The following is a 22,468-nucleotide window of genomic DNA, read 5'->3' as shown; positions in this document are numbered from 1 at the left end:
CTCTGAGGGCAGCGCTCAATGATGTGCTCCAGGGTCTGATTCAGAGCTCCACAGTCGCATGATGGGGATGCTTTAATCGTCCACCTTTGGAGAAGGTGGCAACATCTACCATGATCAGTTCTGAGGCGATTGATGGCTGTCTACTGTTTGCGAGGAAGGTTAGATCCTTCAGGTTATGCTTTGGGGACCGATGTAAGGAATCCATTCTGTATGTCACAGTTCTTTCAAGCATTTTGCCACTGTTCATCGAGGCTGAGGGGAGATAGTTGAAGGGCTTTGGCCTTCTCGATTTGAGGCGGGTTGGTGGTAGGTTGTTCAAGTCGGCCTGGATCGGCATGTCTTTGCTGGTGTAGCGGTTGTATTCTCTGGAGACTGCATATTCTTGGCATAGGTGTGGTGTTGTGATGTTTGCAAGCGTGGTCAGCCAAGGTGTTGATGTCGATAAAAGGGTACCGGTGATAATTCTCATTGTATTCTCATAGTGTCGCTAAAGGCAGCAGTAGTATATTATGGTGTAGAAATAGACCCATAGAATGCAAGTCCAAGTGATGGTGACACTGTATAAAGCGTTGAAGAGACCACTTGATGTTTTTGATTGCAATATTTATGAAAGGACAAAAACTGTGGAAAAAGGTTTGGAAAGTAACAACATCATGGTACTGTGTTTCAAATCAGTGAACTGTGCGTAGCAGGATGCTAATTCTGTTTCTCTCCCAAGCTCTACTAAAAGGGGAGAACTTGGTACATGATCCCAGTGGGCCTTTTCCCATATAATGAAGGAAATAAGTGAGGTAATGTGGAGAAAATCTTTGTGTTGAACTGAGAGAAGTGGACAAAGGGAAACAACTGTAGGCATGGGAGCCTTGAGCTCATCGAGCTTAATGAGCAGCTACTTCATGTTTAGGGATATTGGTCCAGATTTTCCTACTCTCAATCCCCAGTTCTCAGGAGGCTCTGAGATGGATAGGGCTGGAAAGATGCACTCTGCCTCCCTATTTCTCTCACTTTTTGTAGCTGTTTTCTGTTACCATTTGTAGGAATCCCAATCCTCCCTATTTTTGTCTCCATATATTTTGTAAAGTATTTTTGTTTGTTTTTCATGTTCCTTCCTAACAAAGCCACGAGGTGTGGGTTTTGCTAAAGCTTTTGTTCCAAATGGTATATACCTTTTTTCCCTCATTCTGTATAAAAATGGAAATAAATTTCCTTTTTCTTACGATGTTCAATTTTTAAGTGTAGCTTCCCAGTTAATATTTCCTATATGTCTTCTCATTGTTCCAAAATCCTTTATCATCACATTGTTGATTTTAGCCTTGGCTTTGATGGTATTAAATTAAACAATATAATGATCGCAGCTCTTCCCCAACTAACTAACTCTGCTGGATTACTAAACACAAAGCCAACAGCCTCTGCTCTGGTTCTGCTTCACATGTGTGGAGGAATCATCCATAACTGCCTCAGTGAATTTGTTTGTATTCTCAAACCTCCCTTTAATTGCCCCTGACCTGCCCCTGACCTGTCCAATTAAAAACCAATGCGTATAAGGTGGCCAAGGTTAGTGGGAAACTAGAAGATTGGGAAAATTTTAAACGACAGCAAAGAATGACTAAGAAAGCAATAAAGAAAGGAAAGATAGATTACGAAAGTAAACTTGCACAAAACATAAAAACAGATAGTAAAAGCATTTACCGATATATAAAATGGAAAAGAGTGATTAAAGTAAATGTTGGTCCCATCGAAGATGAGAAGGGGGATTTAATAATGGGAAATGTGGAAATGGCTGAGACCTTAAACAATTATTTTGCTTCGGTCTTCACAGTGGAAGACACAAAAACCATGCCAAAAATTGCTGGTCACGGGAATGTGGGAAGGGAGGACCTTGAGATAATCACTATCACTAGGGGGGTAGTGCTGGACAGGCTAATGGGACTGAAGGTAGACAAGTCCTCTGGTCCTGATGAAATGCATCCCAGGGTATTAAAAGAGATGGCGGAAGTTATAGCAGATGCATTCGTTATAATCTACCAAAATTCTCTGGATTCTGGGGAGGTACCAGCGGATTGGAAAGCAGCTAATGTAACGCCTCTGTTTAAAAAAGGGGCAGACAAAAGGCAGGTAACTATAGGCCAGTCAGTTTAACATCTGTAGTGGGGAAAATGCTTGAAGCTATCATGAAGGAAGAAATAGCGGGACATCTAGATAGGAATAGTGCAATCAAGCAGACGCAACATGGATTCATGAAGGGGAAATCATGTTTAACGAATTTACTGGAATTCTTTGAGGATATAACGAGCATGGTGGATAGAGGTGTACCGATGGATGTGGTGTATTTAGATTTCCAAAAGGCATTCGATAAGGTGCCACACAAAAGGTTACTGCAGAAGATAAAGGTACGTGGAGTCAGAGGAAATGTATTAGCATGGATAGAGAATTGGCTGGCTAACAGAAAGCAGAGAGTCGGGATAAATGGGTCCTTTTCGGGTTGGAAATCGGTGGTTAGTGGTGTGCCACAGGGATCGGTGCTGGGACCACAACTGTTTACAATATACATAGATGACCTGGAAGAGGGGACAGAGTGTAGTGTAACAAAATTTGCAGATGACACAAAGATTAGTGGGAAAGCGGGTTGTGTAGAGGACACAGAGAGGCTGCAAAGAGATTTAGATAGGTTAAGCGAATGGGCTAAGGTTTGGCAGATGGAATACAATGTCGGAAAATGTGAGCTCATCCACCTTGGGAAAAAAAACAGTAAAAGGGAATATTATTTGAATGGGGAGAAATTGCAACATGCCGTGGTGCAGAGGGACCTGGGGGTCCTTGTGCATGAATCCCAAAAAGTTAGTTTGCAGGTGCAGCAGGTAATCAGGAAGGCGAATGGAATGTTGGCCTTCATTACGAGAGGGATGGAGTACAAAAGCAGGAAGGTCCTGCTGCAACTGTATAGGGTATTGGTGAGGCTGCACCTGGAGTACTGCGTGCAGTTTTGGTCACCTTCAGGAAGGATATACTAGCTTTGGAGGGAGTGCAGAGACGATTCACTAGGCTGATTCTGGAGATGCGGTGGTTACCTTATGATGATAGATTGAGTAGACTGGGTCTTTACTCGTTGGAGTTCAGAAGGATGAGAGGTGATCTTATAGAAACATTTAAAATAATGAAAGGGATAGACAAGATAGAGACAGAGAGGTTGTTTCCACTGGTCGTGGAGACTAGAACTAGGGGGCACAGCCTCAAAATACGGGGGAGCCAATTTAAAGCCGAGTTGAGAAGGAATTCCTTCTCCCAGAGGGTTGTGAATCTGTGGAATTCTCTGCCCAGGGAAGCAGTTGAGGCTAGCTCATTGAATGTATTCAAATCACAGATAGATAGATTTTTAACCAATAAGGGAATTAAGGGTTACGGGGAGCGGGCGGGTAAGTGGAGCTGAGTCCACGGTCAGATCAGCCATGATCTTGTTGAATGGCGGAGCAGGCTTGAGGGGCTAGATGGCCTACTCCTGTTCCTAATTCTTATGTTCTTATGTTCTTATATTCTTATGTATTCAACATAATGGGATGTTGTAATCCCTGAAAAGTATTACATGCAATCCTGCCACTCCGCCTCAACAGCTCCCATTCTGCGTATTGTCCCAGTGGGCGATGACAGTTACAGTGAGTCACCCTCATAATTACTTAGTTCTCGGAACATGGGAACAAGATTAGGTCATTCAACCCCATGCGCCTGTGTCGCCATTCAATTAGATCATTGCTGATCTGTATCCTAACTCCATCCACCCACTTTGGTTCTGTGTTGATTCAATTGTATCACCTTCTAACCTTCTACTGCTATATCATACCTGCTCAATAAAGCAACTCCTCCATCTATCTTTTTAGATCTATCATCTCCCTTAGTTCCAGCTCTCATCCTCCTGCTGCCAACTATTCATGCTCAGGGTTAGCTGTGCTGGAGAGGAACTGAAAATGGTTAATGCACAGAAATTAAACCCAAGGGTCCTCAATATGGGAAATGGGCAGAGAAGTGGAGTTGAGGCCAAGATCGGATCAGCCATGATCTTATTGAATGGCGGAGCAGGCTCGAGGAGTCAAATGGCCTACTCCAGCTCTGATTTCTTATGTTCTTATGTAATACGGTTTTCATTTCAACTGCGTAAATGTTGACTCAGCTCACAAAACTGATTTTAGTAACCCATCATCAAAGGTAGTCCCTCAAAGCAAGGATGACTTGCTTCCACGCCAAAAAAGGATGAGTTCACAGGTGTTTCAATGAAGGACCTAATATTCCAGGCCCGGAACTGCACCTTGAAGTTGACTGAGTAGACTGGGTCTTTACTCGTTGGAGTTCAGAAGGATGAGAGGTGATCTTATAGAAACATTTAAAATAATGAAAGGGATAGACAAGATAGAGGCAGAGAGGTTGTTTCCACTGGTCGTGGAGACTAGAACTAGGGGTGGATTTTATTAACGTGGGGTGGCCGTTGCACACTTGCCACCACACGGGCTTGACAGAACTAGGTCTTGGTCCAGTGGCAAGGATTATCCAAGACAACTGGAGACCTGCTCTGCTGCACGGACCTAGTGTGCACACATATCACAGTGTGGGCTGGCCCGTGCTGCCCCTGGGCCCCTGGCCCTGAACTCATACCTCTCCTGGGCCCCAATCACGTCCCTCTACAGTCTCTTGCCACTCCTTCGCCCCGACCTCGCTGCTTCTGCTATTTCTGCCCACACTCCAATCACCGACCTGGTCCTTGATGACGTCACTCTTCGCTCGCACTGCTCACTGAAGTAGTATGCCTCCACGCTGCTTTCTAGGCCGCTCGCCGCTCCTTTTATGACCCCGACCTGCCACTGGTGTTCTCACGCAGGTCGGGGCCATAAAAGCATTTAAAGCAACGATGAAGCAGCTTGTGAAGTCCGGGGCTGGTGATGCAGCTGTCTCAGCCACTGATCTCGAACTGCCTTCCCTCGTTGCTTCGGGCGTTCCTGGAGAGTTGACGGACATGTAGCCACGCGGGGAACCCCGTTCCAGATGGTGAAGAAAAGTAACACCCCTGATGCTGTCACCAGCACTTCAAGAAGTATTCAAACTTTGAACAACGGCATTCAAGGAATCTGTTCTAATGGACAGAAAAGCAAGTTAATAGTCATCATCCTTTACGTTTTTGGTTTTAATAATTTTCTCAAGTTCAGCATCTTAGGCCATTCCCATAGGTGAGCCCTTGCTCCCTTGACCTGGAATGTACCTTTACCTACATAAGATGCCATTGTAGGCAAGTCCAGCAATAGAACTGAAACCCCCTCATCACTGCATCATGGCTTACTGCGCTCTCGTTGGAACACAGTAGAATAAACTCTTCTTCAGTTTGTAACTTAGGCAATGAACTTTGAACCACATTTATTGAACATTGAGTAGTGAACAGAAGCAATGATTACATAGAGCTACATTACATTGAAATTACAGCACAGAAACAGACCATTCAGCCAACAGGTCTATGCTGGTGTTTACACTCTATACAACCCTCCTCCACCCTATTTCATCTCGCCCTAAATCCTTCTATTCCTTTCTCCCTCGTACTTATTTAACTTCCCCTTAAATACATCTCTACTATTCGCATCAACCACTCCATGTGATAGTGAGTTCCACATTGTAACCATTTTGAGTAAAGAAACTGGTCCTATCCAACAGGTATGATGTACTCGCTACTTGTGAGGACAAGGAGAAAGACTGCAGGGAGGACAGCCACAATGCAGACCAAGGCACCGTGGCTCAGAAGGCTGTCCGGGGGGAGGGAGGGAACAAAATAGAAATGTGGTAGTGAAAGGGAACTCTATAATTAGTGGGATAGATAGTGTCCTCTGCAGCCAAGAACGAGAATCCCGAAGGGTGTGTTGCCTACCTTGCCAGGGTAAGCGATATCTCATGGTGGCTGGAGAGGAACTTGGAAAGGGAGGGGTAAATCCAGTTGTCGTATTATATGCTGGAATAAACAACATGGGTAGGAACAGGGAGGAGGTCCTGCTGAAACAGTATCAGGAGTTCGGCTCTAGATTAAAAAGCAGGACCTCGAAGGTAATAATCTCTGGATTATTGCCTGAGCCATGTGAAAATTGGTATAGAAGCAGACAGATCAGGAGAATTAACATGTGGCTAAAGAGCTGGTGTGGGAAAGAGGGGTTCCTTTTCATGGGTCACCGGCACCAGTTCTGGAACAGGAAGGAGCTGTACCGATGGGACGGGCTCCACCTGAACTGGGATGGGACCCGTATCATGGCAGAAAGGGTAAACTAGTAAGATGGGGGAGGGAGCTACAAGAAATGTAACCAACTTAAATATAAACAAAACAGCAAAAGAGAGCAAGGGAATAAATAGGGTTATAGAACAGGAGTCTAAAAAGATGGCTAAACATAAAGTAAGAAGAAATCCTATGAAAAATGAATCAAACTGTACAGCAATGCACACAGTGTCTGTAATAAAACAGGAGCTGGAGGCAATCATGCGTTGCGAGTAACCAGATGAAGTAGGGATTTCTGAGACATGGCTATAGAAAAATGAGGCCTGGGACTTAAACATTGCAGGGTATAACATATTTAGAAAAGATGGAGAGGGAAAATTTGGAGGTGGAGTAGCTGTACTTATTAGGGATAACAACGGTAGTAGAAAAAAGTGACGCAGCTATCAGCAAGACAAAAATAGAATCCGTATGGATAGAGATAAAAGATAATAAAGGATCAATCACATTAATGAGTGTAGTCAACAGACCACCTAATAGTGGAAGGGAGGTGGAGGAAGAAATATGCAGAGAAGTTAGGGAAATGAGTAAAAAACATAGAATAATTTTGGGGGATTTCGACTATCCTGATAATTGGCCAGAGGAGGTAGGTAAAGGGGATAAGGGGATGGAGTTCCCACAATGTGTAAAGGACTCCTTTCTAATCCAATATGTAAAAAGCCCAACATGGTATTGGGGAATGAACCAGAGCAGATAAGAGAAGTAAAAGTAGGGGAACATCTGGGCAATAGTGACCATAATATAATACGCTTTAAGATAATAATTGAGTATGGTTAAGTATGACGAAAACCAGGGTAATGGATTGGAGAAAAGCTGATTTTGAGGGGCTGAGAATAGAACTTGGGAAATAAAATGAGCAACAATGCTGGGGAAAAACTGATGTAGAACAGCAATGGGAAACATTTAAAACGGTGTTCAACAGAGTGCAGGAACAATATATTCCGCTAAAAGGAAAGAACAAACAAAACACTAATGAGACTCCATGGATGAATAAAGCCATAAGGGAACAATTGAGGGTAAAGAAAGAGGCATACATTAAGTATCTAGTTAGCAGGGGAGTGCATGATAAGGGAAAATACAAAAAGATTAGGAGAGAAGTCAAAAAAGAAGGAACTATTAAGGAACATAAAACAAAATAGTAAAATATTTTACAGGCACATCAATAAAAAAGGAAGTTTGGGATGAGATTTGGGCCATAAAGAGATAGACAGGATAATAACAGGTAACGATAGAGAGATGGCAGAACTATTAAACAATTATTTTGCTTCAGTATTTACCAAGGAGATGGAACAGGTGGACATGACATTGGATGATGAGATTAGTAATGAGATAAGTGCATTTAAAACAAAAAGGAGGAATATATTAAATAAACGAGTCAAGCTCAAAGAGGATAAAACCCCTGGTCCGGATGGATTGCACCCAAGCATTTTAAAAGAATCTAGGGAAGAAATAGCAGAAGCATTACTACACATTTTATCATTCGTTAGAAAAAGGGGTAGTGCCAGAGGACTGGTTGATAGTTAACGTAATACCTATATTTAAGAAGGGGGATAGAACATGTGCAGGAAATTATAGACCAGTCAGCTTAAAATAGAAGTACATCTAGAAACCAAAAATATAATAATGAACAGACAGCATGGATTTCAAAAGGAAAGTCTTGCTTGACCAACCTCATTGAATTTTTTGAAGAGGTAACAGAGTAGAAAATGGTCATACATTACATGTAATTTATATAGATTTTCAAAAGGCCTTCGTTATGGTACCACATAATGGACTGATGAACAAGGGTCATAGAATGTGGAGTTAGGGGACAAGAATGGATAGCTCGCTGGCTTCAAGACAGAAAGCAGGGAGTAGGGGTAAAGGGTAACTACTGAAAGTGGCAGAAGGTGTGTAGTGGTGTTCCACAAGGATCCGTGCTGGGACCAGTGTTGTTCACAATTTATATTAACGATTTAGACTTCGGAATCAAAAACACAATTTCTAAATTTGCGGATGACACCAAAGGAGGCGGGGGGTGGGGGGCGGATAATCAATACAGAGGAGGACTGCAACAAATTACAGGGAGGACATTAATAAACTTGCAGAATGGGCATATAATTGGCAAATGAAGTTCAACACAGATAAATATGAGGTATTACAGTTTGGCAAGAAGAATAGGGTTATTACCTGGAGGGTGTGAGTCTAGGTGGGGTAGAGGAACAAAGGGATCTCGGAGTATAAATACACAAATCGCTAAAAATTGCGACACAGGTCAGCAAGGCCATAAAAAAGCCAACCAAGCACTCGGGTTTATTCTAGAGATATAGAATTGAAAAGTAGAAAAGTTATGCTAAACTGTATCGAACCTTTGTTAGACCATACTGCGTACAGTTCTGGCCGCCCTATTATAAAAAGGATATTGAGGCACTGGAGAGGGTGCAGAGAAGACTTACAAGGATGATACCAGAAATGCGAGATCATACATATCGGGAAAGGATGAACAGGCTGGGGTCTCTTTTCTCTTGAAAAAGAAGGCTGAGGGGTGACCTAGAGGTCTTTAAAATTATGAAAGGTTTTGGTAGTGGATAGAGAGAGAATGTTGCCACTTGTGGGAAAGAGCATAACTCGAGACCATCAATATAAGATAGTCACCAAGAAATCCAATAGGGAATTCAGAAAAAACTTTTTACCCAAAGAGTGGTGAGAATGTGGAACTTGCTACCACAGGGAGTGGTTGAAATTAATAGCAGAGATGCATTTAAGGGGAGGCAAGACAAGAATATGAGGGAGAGCTTATGAGGGAATAGAGGATTATGCTGATAGATTTAGATGAGGAAAGACTGGAGGCGGCTCGAGTGGAGCATAAACGCTGGCTTGGACTGGTTGGGCCAAATGGCCTGTTGCTGTGTCGTATATCCTATATAAAGAAGCTTCTCCTGAATTCCTTATTGGATTTATTAGTGACTATCTTGTATTTAAGACCCCCTAGTTTTGGACTCCCCACAGGTGGAAATATCTTCTCTGCATCTATCCTGTTAAATTCCTTCATAATTCTAAAGACTTCTATTAGGTCTCCCCTGAGCCTGCTCTTGAGAAAAGCGCTCCAGCCTGTTCAGTCCTCCCTGATAGTTATAACCTTACCTGATCATTCTAATGATGCACTATAGGAAATTTCTGGCTCAACCATTCTTCCGCAGATTGAAAGAAAAGTAACACACTGTTGTGCCTGCTGTGCTAGCTTGCAATGTGAAGTGGACCAAACACAAATAGTAATCTCGATATGACAGTTATTTCTGACCACCCGTGGAGACTCTCTGGCCTGTGACGTTTCAGACAGGCGACTCAATTTTTACAAGGCTCAAATATACTTTTGAAAAATGTCCAGGACAAACAAAATGTCGCTTAAACTCTGAAAAGGTTGTTGCTTTCTTATCTTCACCCTCTTCCCTTGGATAATAAGATTTGTAGGTTGATTAGCAATCGAGACAGGCAGTGAACACTCCTTCCATGGTTATAACCCTCTTTGTATCAGCCGATCGAATGTGAAGAGAAAAAACGTAGGTCCCTTGCAGTCGGATTCGGGTGAATTTATAATGGGGAACAAAGAAATGGCAGACCAATTGGACACGTACTTTGGTTCTGTCTTCACAAAGGAAGACACAAATAACCTTCCGGATGTACTAGGGGACCGAGGGTCTAGTGAGAAGGAGGAACTGAAGGATATCCTTTTTAGGCGGGAAATTGTGTTGGAGAAATTGATGGGATTGAAGGCCGATAAATCCCCGGGGCCTGATAGTCTACATCCCACAGTACTTAATGAAGTGGCCCGAGAAATAGTGGATGCATTGGTGATAATTTTCCAACAGTCTATCGACTCTGGATCAGTTCCTATGGACTGGAGGGTTGCTAATGTAGAACCACTTTTTAAAAAAGGAGGGAGAGAGAAAACGGGTAATTATAGACCGGTTAGCCTGACATCAGTGCAGAGGAAAATGTTGGAATCAATCATTAAAGATGAAATAGCAGCGCATTTGGAAAGCAGTGATAGGATTGGTCAAGTCGGCATGGATTTATGAAAGGGAAATCATGCTTGACAAATCTTCTGGAATTTTTTGAGGATGTAACTAGTAGAGTGGACAAGGGAGAACCAGTAGATGTGGTGTATTTGGACTTTCAAAAGGCTTTTGACAATGTCCCACACAAGAGATTAGTGTGCAAAATCAAAGCACATGGTATTGGGGGTAATGTACTGACGTGGATAGAGAACTGGTTGGCAGACAGGAAGCAGAGAGTCGGGATAAATGGGTCCTTTTCAGAATGGCAGGCAGTGACTAGTGGAGTGCCGCAGGGCTCAGTGCTGAGACCCCAGCTCTTTACAATATATATTAATGATTTAGATGATGGAATTGAGTGTAATAAGTCCAAGTTTGCAGATGACACTAAACTGGGTGGAGGTGTGAGCTGCGAGGAGGACGCTAAGAGGCTGCAGGGTGACTTGGACAGGTTAGGCGAGTGGACAAATACATGGCAGATACAGTATAATGTGGATAAATGTGAGGTTATACACTTTGGGGGCAAAAACATGAAGGCAGAATATTATTTGAATGGCGGCAGATTAGGAAAAGGCGAGGTGTAGCGAGACCTGGGTGTCATGGTTCATCAGTCATTGAAAGTTGGCATGCAGGTACAGCAGGCGGTGAAAAAGGCAAATGGTATATTGGCCTTCATAGCGAGGGGGTTTGAGTGTAGGAGCAGGGAAGTCTTACTGCAGTTGTACAGGGCCTTGGTGAGGCCCCACCTGGAATATTGTGTTCAGTTTTGGTCTCCTAATCTGAGGAAGGACGTTCTTGCTATTGAGAGAGTGCAGCGAAGGTTCACCAGACTGATTCCAGGGATGGCTGGACTGACATATGAGGAGAGACTGGATCAACTGGGCCTTTATACACTGGAGTTTAGAAGGATGAGAGGGTTTCTCATAGAAACATATAAGATTCTGACTGGACTGGACAGGCTAGATGCGGGAAGAATGTTCCTGATGTTGGAGAAGTCCAGAACCAGGGGACAAAGTCTTAGGATAAGGGGCAGGCCGTTTAGGACTGAGATGAGGAGAAACTTCTTCACTCAGAGAGTTGTTAACCTGTGGAATTCCCTGCCGCAGAGAGTTGTTGATGCCAGTTCATTGGATATAGTCAAGAGGTAGTAAGATATGGCCCTTACGGCTAAAGGGATCGTATGGAGAGAAAGCAGGAAAGGGGTACTGAAGGAATGATCAACCATGATCTTATTGAATGGTGGTGCAGGCTCGAAGGGCCGAATGGCCTACTACTGCACCTATTTTCTATGTCTATGTTAATCCTATATGGTGGGAGAGTTTTATGGGCTCCCACGATTAATCTGTTGAGGGTTGGGGGGGTGGGGGGGGGGGGGTCACTTACACCTACCGGATGCGAGTATCCCATTGGATGTCAATCCAGGATTCGAAGCTGTAGCTTTGCATGGAATATCTGGAGCGGGGTTTGAGCACTGCATTTTCTGACTCTGGGGCAAGAATGCTGCCACTAAACCAAACGGTCTCTCTGTCAGAAAAAGTTGTCAATCACAAGGTGCATGTTTTTGAATTGAATGACTTGTTCCCTGCCTTGGAGACCTGGCCAAAGATCTGTTTTCTGGGATTATTATCATAGAATCATTGAAATTTACAGCATGGAAGGAGGCCATTTTGGCCTATCGTGTCCAACCAAGAGTATCCAGCCTAATCTCACTTTCCGGCTCTACCTGCCTCTACCACCCTTTCAGGCAGTGAGTTCCAGACCCCCACCACCCTATGAGTGAATAAATTTCCTCTCGTATGTCCTCTAAACCTCCCCCAAATGACTTTAAATCTATGCCTCCTGGTTGTTGACCCCTTTGCCAAAGGAAACTGGTCCTTCCTATACACTCTATCCAGGCTCCTCATGATTTTATACATGTCAATCAGGTCTCTGTTTCGCCTCCTCTGTTCCAAAGAAAACAGACCCAGCATCTCCAATCTTTCCTCATAGCCAAAATTCTTCAGTCCAGGCAACATTCTTGTAAATCTCCTCTGTACCCTTTCCAGTGCAATCACATCTTTCCTGTAATGTGGTGACCAGAACTGCACACATTACTCCAGTTGCGGCCTAACCAGTGTTTTATACAGTTCAAGCTTAACCTTCTTGCTCTTGTATTCCATGCCTTGACTAATAAAGGCAAGTATTCTATATGCCTTCTTAACCACCTTATCTATCTGGCCTGCCAATTTCAGGGATCTGTGGACCTGCACTCTGCACTTTTTTTCCTCTACACTTTTCAATGTCGTACCATTTAATGTGTATTCCTTTGCCTTGTTAGACCTCCCCAAATGCATTACCTCATACTTATCCGGATTGAATTCCATTTAGAACATAAGAACATAAGAATTAGGAACAGGAGTAGGCCATCTAGCCCCTCGAGCCTGCTCCGCCATTCATGGCTGATCTGGTCGTGGACTCAGCTCCACTTACCCGCCCTCTCCCCGTAACCCTTAATTCCCTTATTGGTTAAAAATCTATCTATCTTTGACTTGAAAACATTCAATGAGCTAGCCTCAACTGCTTCCTTGGGCAGAGAATTCCACAGATTCACAACCCTCTGGGAGAAGAAATTCTTTCTCAACTCGGTTTTAAATTGGCTCCTCCGTATTTTGAGGCTGTGCCCCCTAGTTCTAGTCTCCACGACCAGTGGAAACAACCTCTCTGCCTCTATCTTGTCTATCCCTTTCATGATTTTAAATGTTTCTATAAGATCACCCCTCATCCTTCTGAACTCCAACGAGTAAAGATCCAGTCTACTCAATCTATCATCATAAGGTAACCCCCTCATTTCTGGAATCAGCCTAGTGAATCGTCTCTGTACCCCTTCCAAAGCTAGTATATCCTTCCTTAAGTAAGGTGACCAAAACTGCACGCAGTACTCCAGGTGCGGCCTTATCAATACCTTATACAGTTGCAGCAAGACCTCCCTGCTTTTGTACTCCATCCCTCTCACAATGAAGGCCAACATTCCATTCGCCTTCCTGATTACCTGCTGCATCTGCAAAGTAACCTTTTGGGATTCATGCACAAGGACCCCCAGGTCCCTCTGCACCACGGCATGTTGTAATTTCTCCCCATTCAAATAATATTCCCTTTTACTGTTTTTTTTTCCCAAGGTGGATGACCTCACACTTTCCGACATTGTATTCCATCTGCCAAACCTTAGCCCATTCGCTTAACCTATCCAAATCTCCTTGCAGTCTCTCTGAGTCCTCTACACAACCCGCTTTCCCACTAATCTTAGTGTCATCTGCAAATTTTGTTGCACTACACTCTGTCCCCTCTTCTAGGTCATCTATGTATATTGTAAACAGTTGTGGTCCCAGCACTGATCCCTGTGGCACACCACTAACCACTGATTTCCAACCGGAAAAGGACCCATTTATCCCGACTCTCTGCTTTCTGTTAGCCAGCCAATTCTCTATCCATGTTAATACGTTTCCTCTGACTCTGCGTACCTTTATCTTCTGCAGTAACCTTTTGTGTGGCACCTTATCGAATGCCTTTTGGAAATCTAAATACACCACATCCATCGGTACACCTCTATCCACCATGCTCGTTATATCCTCAAAGAATTCCAGTAAGTTAGTTAAACATGATTTCCCTTTCATGAATCCATGCTGCGTCTGCTTGATTGCAGTATTCCTATCTAGATGTCCCGCTATTTCTTCCTTAATAGTTTCAAGCATTTTCCCCACTACAGATGTTAAACTAACTGGCCTATAGTTACCTGCCTTTTGCCTGCCCCCTTTTTTAAACAGAGGCGTTCCAATCCGCTGGTACCTCCCCAGAGTCCAGAGAATTTTGGTAGATTATAACGAATGCATCTGCTATAACTTCCGGCATCTCTTTTAATACCCTGGGATGCATTTCATCAGGACCAGGGGACTTGTCTACCTTCAATCCCATTAGCCTGTCCAGCACTATCCCACTAATGATAGTGATTGTCTCAAGGTCCTCCCTTCCCACATTCCTGTGGCCTGCAAATTTTGGCATGGTTTTTGTGTGTTCCACTGTGAAGACGGAAGCAAAATAATTGTTTAAGGTCTCAGCCATTTCCACATTTCCCATTATTAAATCCCCCTTCTCATCTTCTAAGGGACCAACATTTACTTTAGTCACTCTTTTCCGTTTTATATATCTGTAAAAGCTTTTACTATCTGTTTTTATGTTTTGCGCAAGTTTACCTTCGTAATCTAGCTTCCCTTTCTTTATTGCTTTTTTTAGTCATTCTTTGCTGTTGCTTAAAATTTTCCCAATCCTCTAGTTTCCCACTAACCTTGGCCACCTTATATGCATTGTTCTTTGATTTGCTACTTTCCTTCATTTCCCACAGCTGGTTATCCCTTCTTTTGCCACCCTTCTTTTTCACTGGAATATATTTTTGTTGCGCAATATGAAAAAGCTCCTTAAAAGTCCTCCACTGTTCCTCAATTGTGCCACTGTTTAGTCCTTGTTTCCAGTCTACTTTAGCCAACTCTGCCCTCATCCCACTCTAGTCCCATTTGTTTAAGCGTAGTACGCTCGTTTCTGACACAACTTCCTCATCCTCAATCTGTATTACAAATTCAACCATATTGTGATCACTCATTCCGAGAGGATCTTTTACTAGGTGATCATTTATTTTTCCTGTCTCTTACACAGGACCAGATCTAAGATGGCTTGCTCCCTTGTCGGTTCTGTTACATACTGTTCTAAGAAATTTGCCACTGTTCTCCCCACCTGACCAGTACATTGATATCTTCCTGCAGTCCGCAGCTTTCTTCTCCATTATTGACCACACAGCCTATTTTAGTGTCATCTGCAAACTTCTTAATCATATCCCCAACATTTAAGTTCAAATCATTGATGTACACCACAAAAAGCAAGGAACCCAGCACTGAGCCCTATAGTATATATTAGTATTAGGCAGTCCCTCATATCGAGGGTGACTTGCTTCCACACCAAAAAGGGATGAGTTCACAGGTGTTTCAATGAGGGACCTGACATTCTAGGTCCCGAACTACATATTGAAGGGTGGAAGATGCCAGCGAGTTCACACTGGGGAGAGGCCGTTCACCTGCTCTATGTGTGGGAAGGGATTCACTCAGTCATCCAACCTGCTGATACACCAGCGAGTTCACACTGGGAAGAGGCCGTTCACCTGCTCTGTGTGTGGGAAGGGACTCAGTACTGAGCCCTATGGAACCCCATTGGATACAGCCTTCCAAAAACTCCCATCAACCATATTACCCTTTGTTTCCTGCCTTTGAGCCAATTTTGGATCCAACTTGCCACTTTGCCCTGGATCCCATGGGCTATTACTGTGGACCTTATCAAAAGCTTTGCTAAAATCCATATACACTACATCACACACACTGCCCTCATCGATCCTCCTGGTTACCTCCTCGAAAAATTCAATCAAGTTAATCAGACACGACCTTCCCTTGACAAACTATTGTATCAGAACAAGCTGCGTCATTTTTTGAGAGTGAACCTGGCTTACTGTGACTGATGCATCATAGGTGCAGAGATGCTTCATTTGTGTTTTAGGTGTCATCAGCGCATCCAAGGCCAAACAAAGGCATTCAAATATTGAAGAAAGATTTTTGAGCCATTAGCACAAATGGACAGAAAGAAAATGTTAAAAGTCGTCATCTTTTAAGCCCTCTGTTAAGTGCATACCAGTGATTAGACCCACACTAAACAAAGTTGTAGCAATTTGTATATAACAGACAGCAGATGTTTGCTACCAGATGGACTATATTTTAAAATTACCCTCTTTTCCATTAATTTATTTTTAACGATTCTCACTCCATGCAAATGCATTTCAATTTAATTGTGTTACGAGCTGGGGAAGAAGTAATTTGTCACTGGAATAATTTATAAATTGAGCCATTACATTATTGTCTATTAAGTGCATGTTATTGGTGTACTGTGGTAGTATTAAAAGCAGCCTTTATTTGCAAGCTACATAACAGATACTGAATTTAGGTGTTGGTGTTCAAAAATGACTGAGATACCAATCAATAAGAATTCAGCAGGTTTAAGCTTACCAATATCTAGAGTAAAGTAGCAGGCAGCTGAGGGGATGAGTAGTATTTACTTTCAATCTCGCCTTGGGACTGCAGGCAGACACTAAACTCGTATTCTGCTGCTTTTTGTTTTTCTGCAGTCTGGTTGAAATGGTGGGGGAAAAAAAGCCATTCAAAAGAACGAATGTCCATTATACCAAGAAGTATTGCTCAAAGTAACACAGGACATCATGGGATTAATTTTACCCTTACTTGCTGGGCGGATAGGAGGGAATGTCGGTTTTACACCTCGCCCAATATTACTCCCCACTGCCTTCAATGGATAGTAAAATCAGGTTGTCTGTGAAACCAATGTTGCAACCGATCACATCTGTTTCCTGCCCAGCGTGTTAGGTTGAAATTGCACCCCCATTTTTTGTAAAGCCTTTTCTTCCTGGCAACTGGCAACGGTCCAAGTCGTAATGTTATGAAACGACGTACTTTAACTACCCAATATTGAATGGGGCAGTGATTGTGTTAAGGGGAGGAATTTCAGGAGTGTGTTCAGGAGAATTTTCTTGATCAGTATGTTTCCTGCCCAATGAGGAAGGAGGCTTTGCTGGAATTAAGTGGGTCAAGCAGAGAAAGTCACAGTCGGGAGCATCCCGGGAATAGTGATCATAGTGTCGTAAGGTTTAAATTAGTTAAGGAGAAGGACAAGGAGCAATCTAGGATAAAAATAGTTAACTGGAGGAGGGCTAATTTCAGAAAATTGAAGAGGGATGTGGCCTGGGTAAATTGGAGTCAAAGAGTGGCAGGCAGAAATGGTGGCCTTTAAGGAGGTACATTCCTACAAGGGGGAAAGGGAGGGCAACCAAAGCCAGAGCACTCTGGATGATAAACAAGTTAGAGAATAGGTTGAAGCAGAAAAGAGGGGCATATGACAGATGCCAGCTTGACAGTACAAGGGGGAATCAGGCTGAATATAAAAAGTACAAAAGAGAAATGACTTGCGTGTGCAGCGCACAATTTCAAAATTTGCAGCTGACACAAAACTTGGAAGTATAGTAAACAGTGAGGAAGATAGTAATAGACTTTAAGAGGACATGGACAGGCTGGTGCAATGGGCAGACAAGTGGCAAATGAAATTCAACGCAGAAAAGTGTGAGGTGATACATTTTGGTAGGAAGCATGAGAAGAGACAATACATGCTAAATGGTAAGATTTTAAATGGTTGCAAGAAGAGGGAGACCTGGGGTGCTTATGCACAAATCTCTGAAGGTGGCAGGACAGATTCCTCGGCTTTATAAATAGAGGCATAGCGTACAAAAGCCAGGAAGTTGCCTGTATATATAAAAAAAAACTAGTGAAGCTAGAATATTGTGTCCAATTCTGGGTACCACATTTTAAGAAGCACATGAGGGCTTTGAAGAGGGTACAGAAGAGATTTACTGGAATGGTTCCAGGGATGAGGGATTACAGTTATGTAGATATACTAGAGAAGCTGGGCTTGTTCTCCTCAGCTGTGGCTCAGTGGGTAGCACTCTCACCTCTGAGTCAGAAGGTTGGGAGTTCAAATCCCACTCCAGGGACTTGAGCACAAAAAAATCTAGGCTGAGGGAGCACTGCACTGCCAGAGGTGCAGTCTTTCAGATGAGATGTTAAACCGAGGCCCCATCTGCCCCCTCGGGTGGATGTAAAAGATCCCATGGCACTATTTTGAAGAAGAGCAAGGGAGTTATCCCCGGTCTTCTGGCCAATATTTATCCCTCAGTCAACATAAAACAAACAGATTATTTGGTCATTATCACATTGTTGTTTGCGGGAGCTTGCTTGTGCACAAATTGGCTGCCGTGTTTCCTAAATTATAACAGTGACTACACTCCAAAAGTACTTCATTGGCTGTAAAGAGCTTTGAGACGTCTGGTGGTTGTGAAAGGTGCTCCATAAATACAAATCTTTCTTTCTTTTAGAGCATTAAAGGCTAACAGGAGACTAGGTAGAAGTGTTTAAAACCATGAAGGGTTTAGATGGGTTAAATAAAGAGAAACTGTTCCCAGTGTCTGAAGGGCCAATTAAAGAGAGGGTACAGATTTAAGGTGGTTGGCAAAAGAACCAGAGGCGACGGGAAGAAAAGCTTTTTTACGTAATAAGTGGTTCGGATTTGGATTGCACTGCCTGACAGGTTGGTAGATACAGATTCGATAGTAGCCTTCCAAAGGGAATTGGATAAATACTTGCCAAAAGAGAACAAATTGCAGGGATATGGGGAAAGAGCGGGGGAGTGCGACCAATGTTCCCTGTACACTGCACTTTATTCTGTGCGATCTGTTTCTTTTAATGCGCGGACCCTTTAAATTTCTGCGCAGCACGGTATTTACAGTGTAAAAACCGGTGAGAGGCCTGCGCGGGAGATTACTGTGCAAGCCGATGCAGAGCCGATGGGCTGAATGGCATCCTTCTTTGCTATACGATTCTATGATTCTATATTCCTATCATGCAGTGAAAAAGATAACTCCAGTCAATATAAAAACTGGATCGTTCTGAAAGAAAAAAAACTGTAATGCCTGTTAACCTTCTGTCTCAGACTCTCCTCCAGGGAGTGTCTTTGACCCTCAATTTAAAGGCAGAATCATCCACTTAATCAATTTCTTAAATAAGATGTGCAGGTCAAAGGTATCACTGTGCTGCTGTAAAGCCAAAAGTTGTGATTGGCAGTTTCAGAGCTGTAAAGCCTCGTGTCTAATTTTGGTAGTTTTTATTACAGTAGGTTGCTTTTTAATATTTGGATTGTCTTGAGTCCTGATTGGCTGATAAAAGATCTAAGGATGCCAGTTTGCATCAATCAAAGGCAGTGAAACATGGAGAGTAACATCTCCATTTTGGTTATGTATTTAAGAACATAAGGTTGAATGCATGAGAACAAGCTATTCAGTGATGATTGTAGCCTGTTTGGTAGGATCTGAAATACTATGGGCCAGTTTGGTAGGATCCATCTCTTACTCTTAAATTCCATAGTTGTGCAGACCAATGGTCTTGGTGAGAGAGGCCTGCTACTTGCTAATGTCCACATTCTAGTAATATCAGAGATGTGGCCAGTCTGCCCATCTTGACGATGTTCTGACTACAACAGCACGACCAGAGTGACCGTCACCCGCGTTAGACCTCCACATTGATGCCAGGAACACCAAAGAAGATCTGAAGACTACTCTGTCCGAAATGCCCCTTCACTTTCTGCCTGTCAGACTCTCCTCTAGGCATTGCCTCAGTTTAGAGGCAGAATCATCGAACCATCTAGGGTTGCTGGAGCATGAGTTGTACTCTGGGAAATGTGTTGCCCAATCTTACTTCATAACTTATCCAGCAACCACAAAAGCCAATTTAATAAGACAACTGCTCTTGTTCTAATTGTCTAAAGTAGCAGCCAGTTGTGATACCACCTCTGATATAATTAAAAGAACCTGTCACTTTTATATATTTAAAATGACATCACCTCTGCAAATTGGCCACCGTGTTTCCCACACTACAACAGTGACTACACTCCAAAAGTATTTAATTGGCTATAAAGCGCTTTGAGATGTCCAGTGGTCGTGAAAGGCGCTACATAAATGTCTTCTTTCTTTCCTTCCTGTCCGTCCTTCCCTCCCTCCCTCCTCTCCTCTCTCCTCATTTCCTTCCTTGCTTCCCTCTCTCATCAAAATATCTCCTTAATAAGCTGTATTGATTCCTATTATTATTTTAGAAACTCTCTTTTAACTTTTTTGGAGAAATTGACTGGCTTCGCATCAGCACCCCTGAAAACTCAGTGATGCAAGGATCTAAAAGATGATCCAGGAAAGCTGACTGTGGAATTGACAATAGGATTGCTGACCTGGACAACAAATCCCCAGATTGAGTCTGCCAGCTGTCCACTCTCTCCTGATATGGGGACAGCAGAGTTTGTTCTTCCCATTCAGTCACTGGTCCCTTCTGCTGTTTAAACCTTGCCTTGTTTCTCTGTTCTCTTTGTCGCTTTGAAAAATTATTGTAGCTGGGCTCCAACCGTCGTGGAGAACTTAATTCCGATTGACACATTGATAGGTACTTGGTTGGCATCCCATCATATCTGATTCCGTGTCATAGTTTCCTGGGTTAACAACCTGAAGTTTAGTTTGAATATACGACGCTGTGGCAGTCTGAATGCTGTATATTCAAACGTGAAATGAGCTGAAATTTATTTTTCTGAGTGAAGGAGCAATAGGCGTATAAAGAACTTGTAAGGAACTGTCTTCAAGGCAGTAAAGTTGATGTTACCATGTTAGGGTTACGCAGTGAGTCAATGTGCATTGGAGTTAGTGTCCCACCTAATAGCTATTCATTTGTGAATTTTCATTGTGACTGCTGTTTCTTTGAAGGGTCACACAGCTTCTCGAGCGAATTAATGAGGTTGTGGAAGAGAGCAATCTGTTCGATCCTGATCGCCCAGGCCTTGAAGAAGAGCTGGAATCGCTACGGCGTCATCTGGAATCAATGAACAATGATCCAAGTTCAGTGGAGAACCACTTCAATAGCAGTCAAGGTAAAGAGCAATTATTTAGGGTCTGTCCCTTAGATGTAAAAATGAAAGTTGTAGCGGGGTGGAGGATGCAAAGGTACAAAGTCAAACACTACAATTAAATTGTGAGGCTGTATTGATTTAGGACCCTTGGGGGCGGGGGGGGGGGGGGGACAAACACAAAAGAAATGTGTTGACATAATATAATGTCGCCTGCACTTAAAACAAACTAGCACATCTCAGATATCTGCATGTTATCATTTTTAGCTTAAAATCCTATAATTCTTTCCTTGTACATGTGAATGAGTATGTTTTTTTTGTTACTTTAAGAACCAAAACAGGTCAACACAGAGACAAACAAACTCAAACTAAACTCGTTAAAGTAAGACCTGCACAGTCAGGTACAAAAGATTTTCCTGGGGATTTTCCAAGAACTGAGGCAGAAGAGCTTTATTATGAAAGCCAATGAGTGTAATCTTCAATTTTAGAGTTCATTTAATGGTACCTGTTGTAGGGCCCAAGTTTCCACATGATTCGCGCCTGATTTTTAGGAGCAACTGGTGGAGAACGGACTATTTTAGAAATCGCAATTCTCCACATTTTTTTTTCTGCAGTTCTAGTCAGGTAGAACAGTTCTAGTTTAGAACAGAATTTTTTCTTCAAAAGGGGGCGTGTCCGGCCACTGACGCCTGATTTGAAAGTTTCCACAGTGAAAATGTACTCCAAACTAAAGTAGAATGGAGCCAGTGAAGATTTTTGTAGAACTGAAAAAACCTGTTCTACACATTAAAAAATCAGGCGCAGGTTACAAATTAGGCGTCCAGAATGAGGTGGGGGGGGAAGGGAACTCATTAAATTCGACAATAAATCCTTATTTATACTTCTACAAATATTATACAAATAAATCCAACCTGAATAAACATTTATAAGCCACGAAAAGATTAAATAAACCATCTTCCTACCTGTGTGAAAGTGCTTCAGCCAGGGAGAATTCTGCAGCCGTTCGTGCCGCTGAGAGGGGGGGGGAGAGAGAGAGAGGGGGGGGGGGGAGAGAGAGAGGGGGGGGGGGAAGAGAGAGAGGGGGGGGGGAGAGAGAGAGGGGGGGGGAGAGAGAGAGAGAGAGAGGGGGGAGAGAGAGAGAGAGGGGGGGGGAGAGAGAGAGAGAGAGGGGGGGGAGAGAGAGAGAGAGGGGGGGGAGAGAGAGAGAGAGGGGGGGGAGAGAGAGAGAGAGAGGGGGGGAGAGAGAGAGAGAGAGGGGGGGGAGAGAGAGAGAGAGAGAGGGGGGGGGAGAGAGAGAGAGAGAGGGGGGGGGAGAGAGAGAGAGAGAGGGGGGGGAGAGAGAGAGAGAGAGAGGGGGGGGGGAGAGAGAGAGGGGGGGGGGGAGAGAGAGAGGGGGGGGGAGAGAGAGAGAGAGAGAGAGAGGGGGGAGAGAGAGAGAGAGGGGGGGGAGAGAGAGAGAGAGAGGGGGGGGGAGAGAGAGAGAGAGAGAGAGGGGGGGGAGAGAGAGAGAGAGAGAGGGGGGGGAGAGAGAGAGAGAGGGGGGGGGAGAGAGAAAGAGAGAGAGAGGGGGGGGGGGAGA

General features: G+C 43.5%; 1 protein-coding gene across 3 annotated transcripts in view; it reads left to right on the top strand.

The window, feature by feature from the left end:
* Nucleotides 1-22,468, top strand: part of abca2 (ATP-binding cassette, sub-family A (ABC1), member 2) — a 592,651-nt gene that overhangs the window by 206,786 nt on the left and 363,397 nt on the right. For all 3 annotated transcript variants that reach the window (XM_070862856.1, XM_070862855.1, XM_070862857.1), the window contains exon 4: nucleotides 20,750-20,913. In XM_070862856.1, coding sequence (XP_070718957.1) covers nucleotides 20,750-20,913 — 164 coding nt within the window. The remainder of the gene's footprint in view (nucleotides 1-20,749; nucleotides 20,914-22,468) is intronic.

This window comes from Pristiophorus japonicus, chromosome 20 (assembly GCF_044704955.1).
Source record: "Pristiophorus japonicus isolate sPriJap1 chromosome 20, sPriJap1.hap1, whole genome shotgun sequence".
NCBI classification, from domain to species: Eukaryota; Metazoa; Chordata; class Chondrichthyes; family Pristiophoridae; genus Pristiophorus; species Pristiophorus japonicus.
This window is presented reverse-complemented; position numbering and strand designations above follow the sequence as displayed.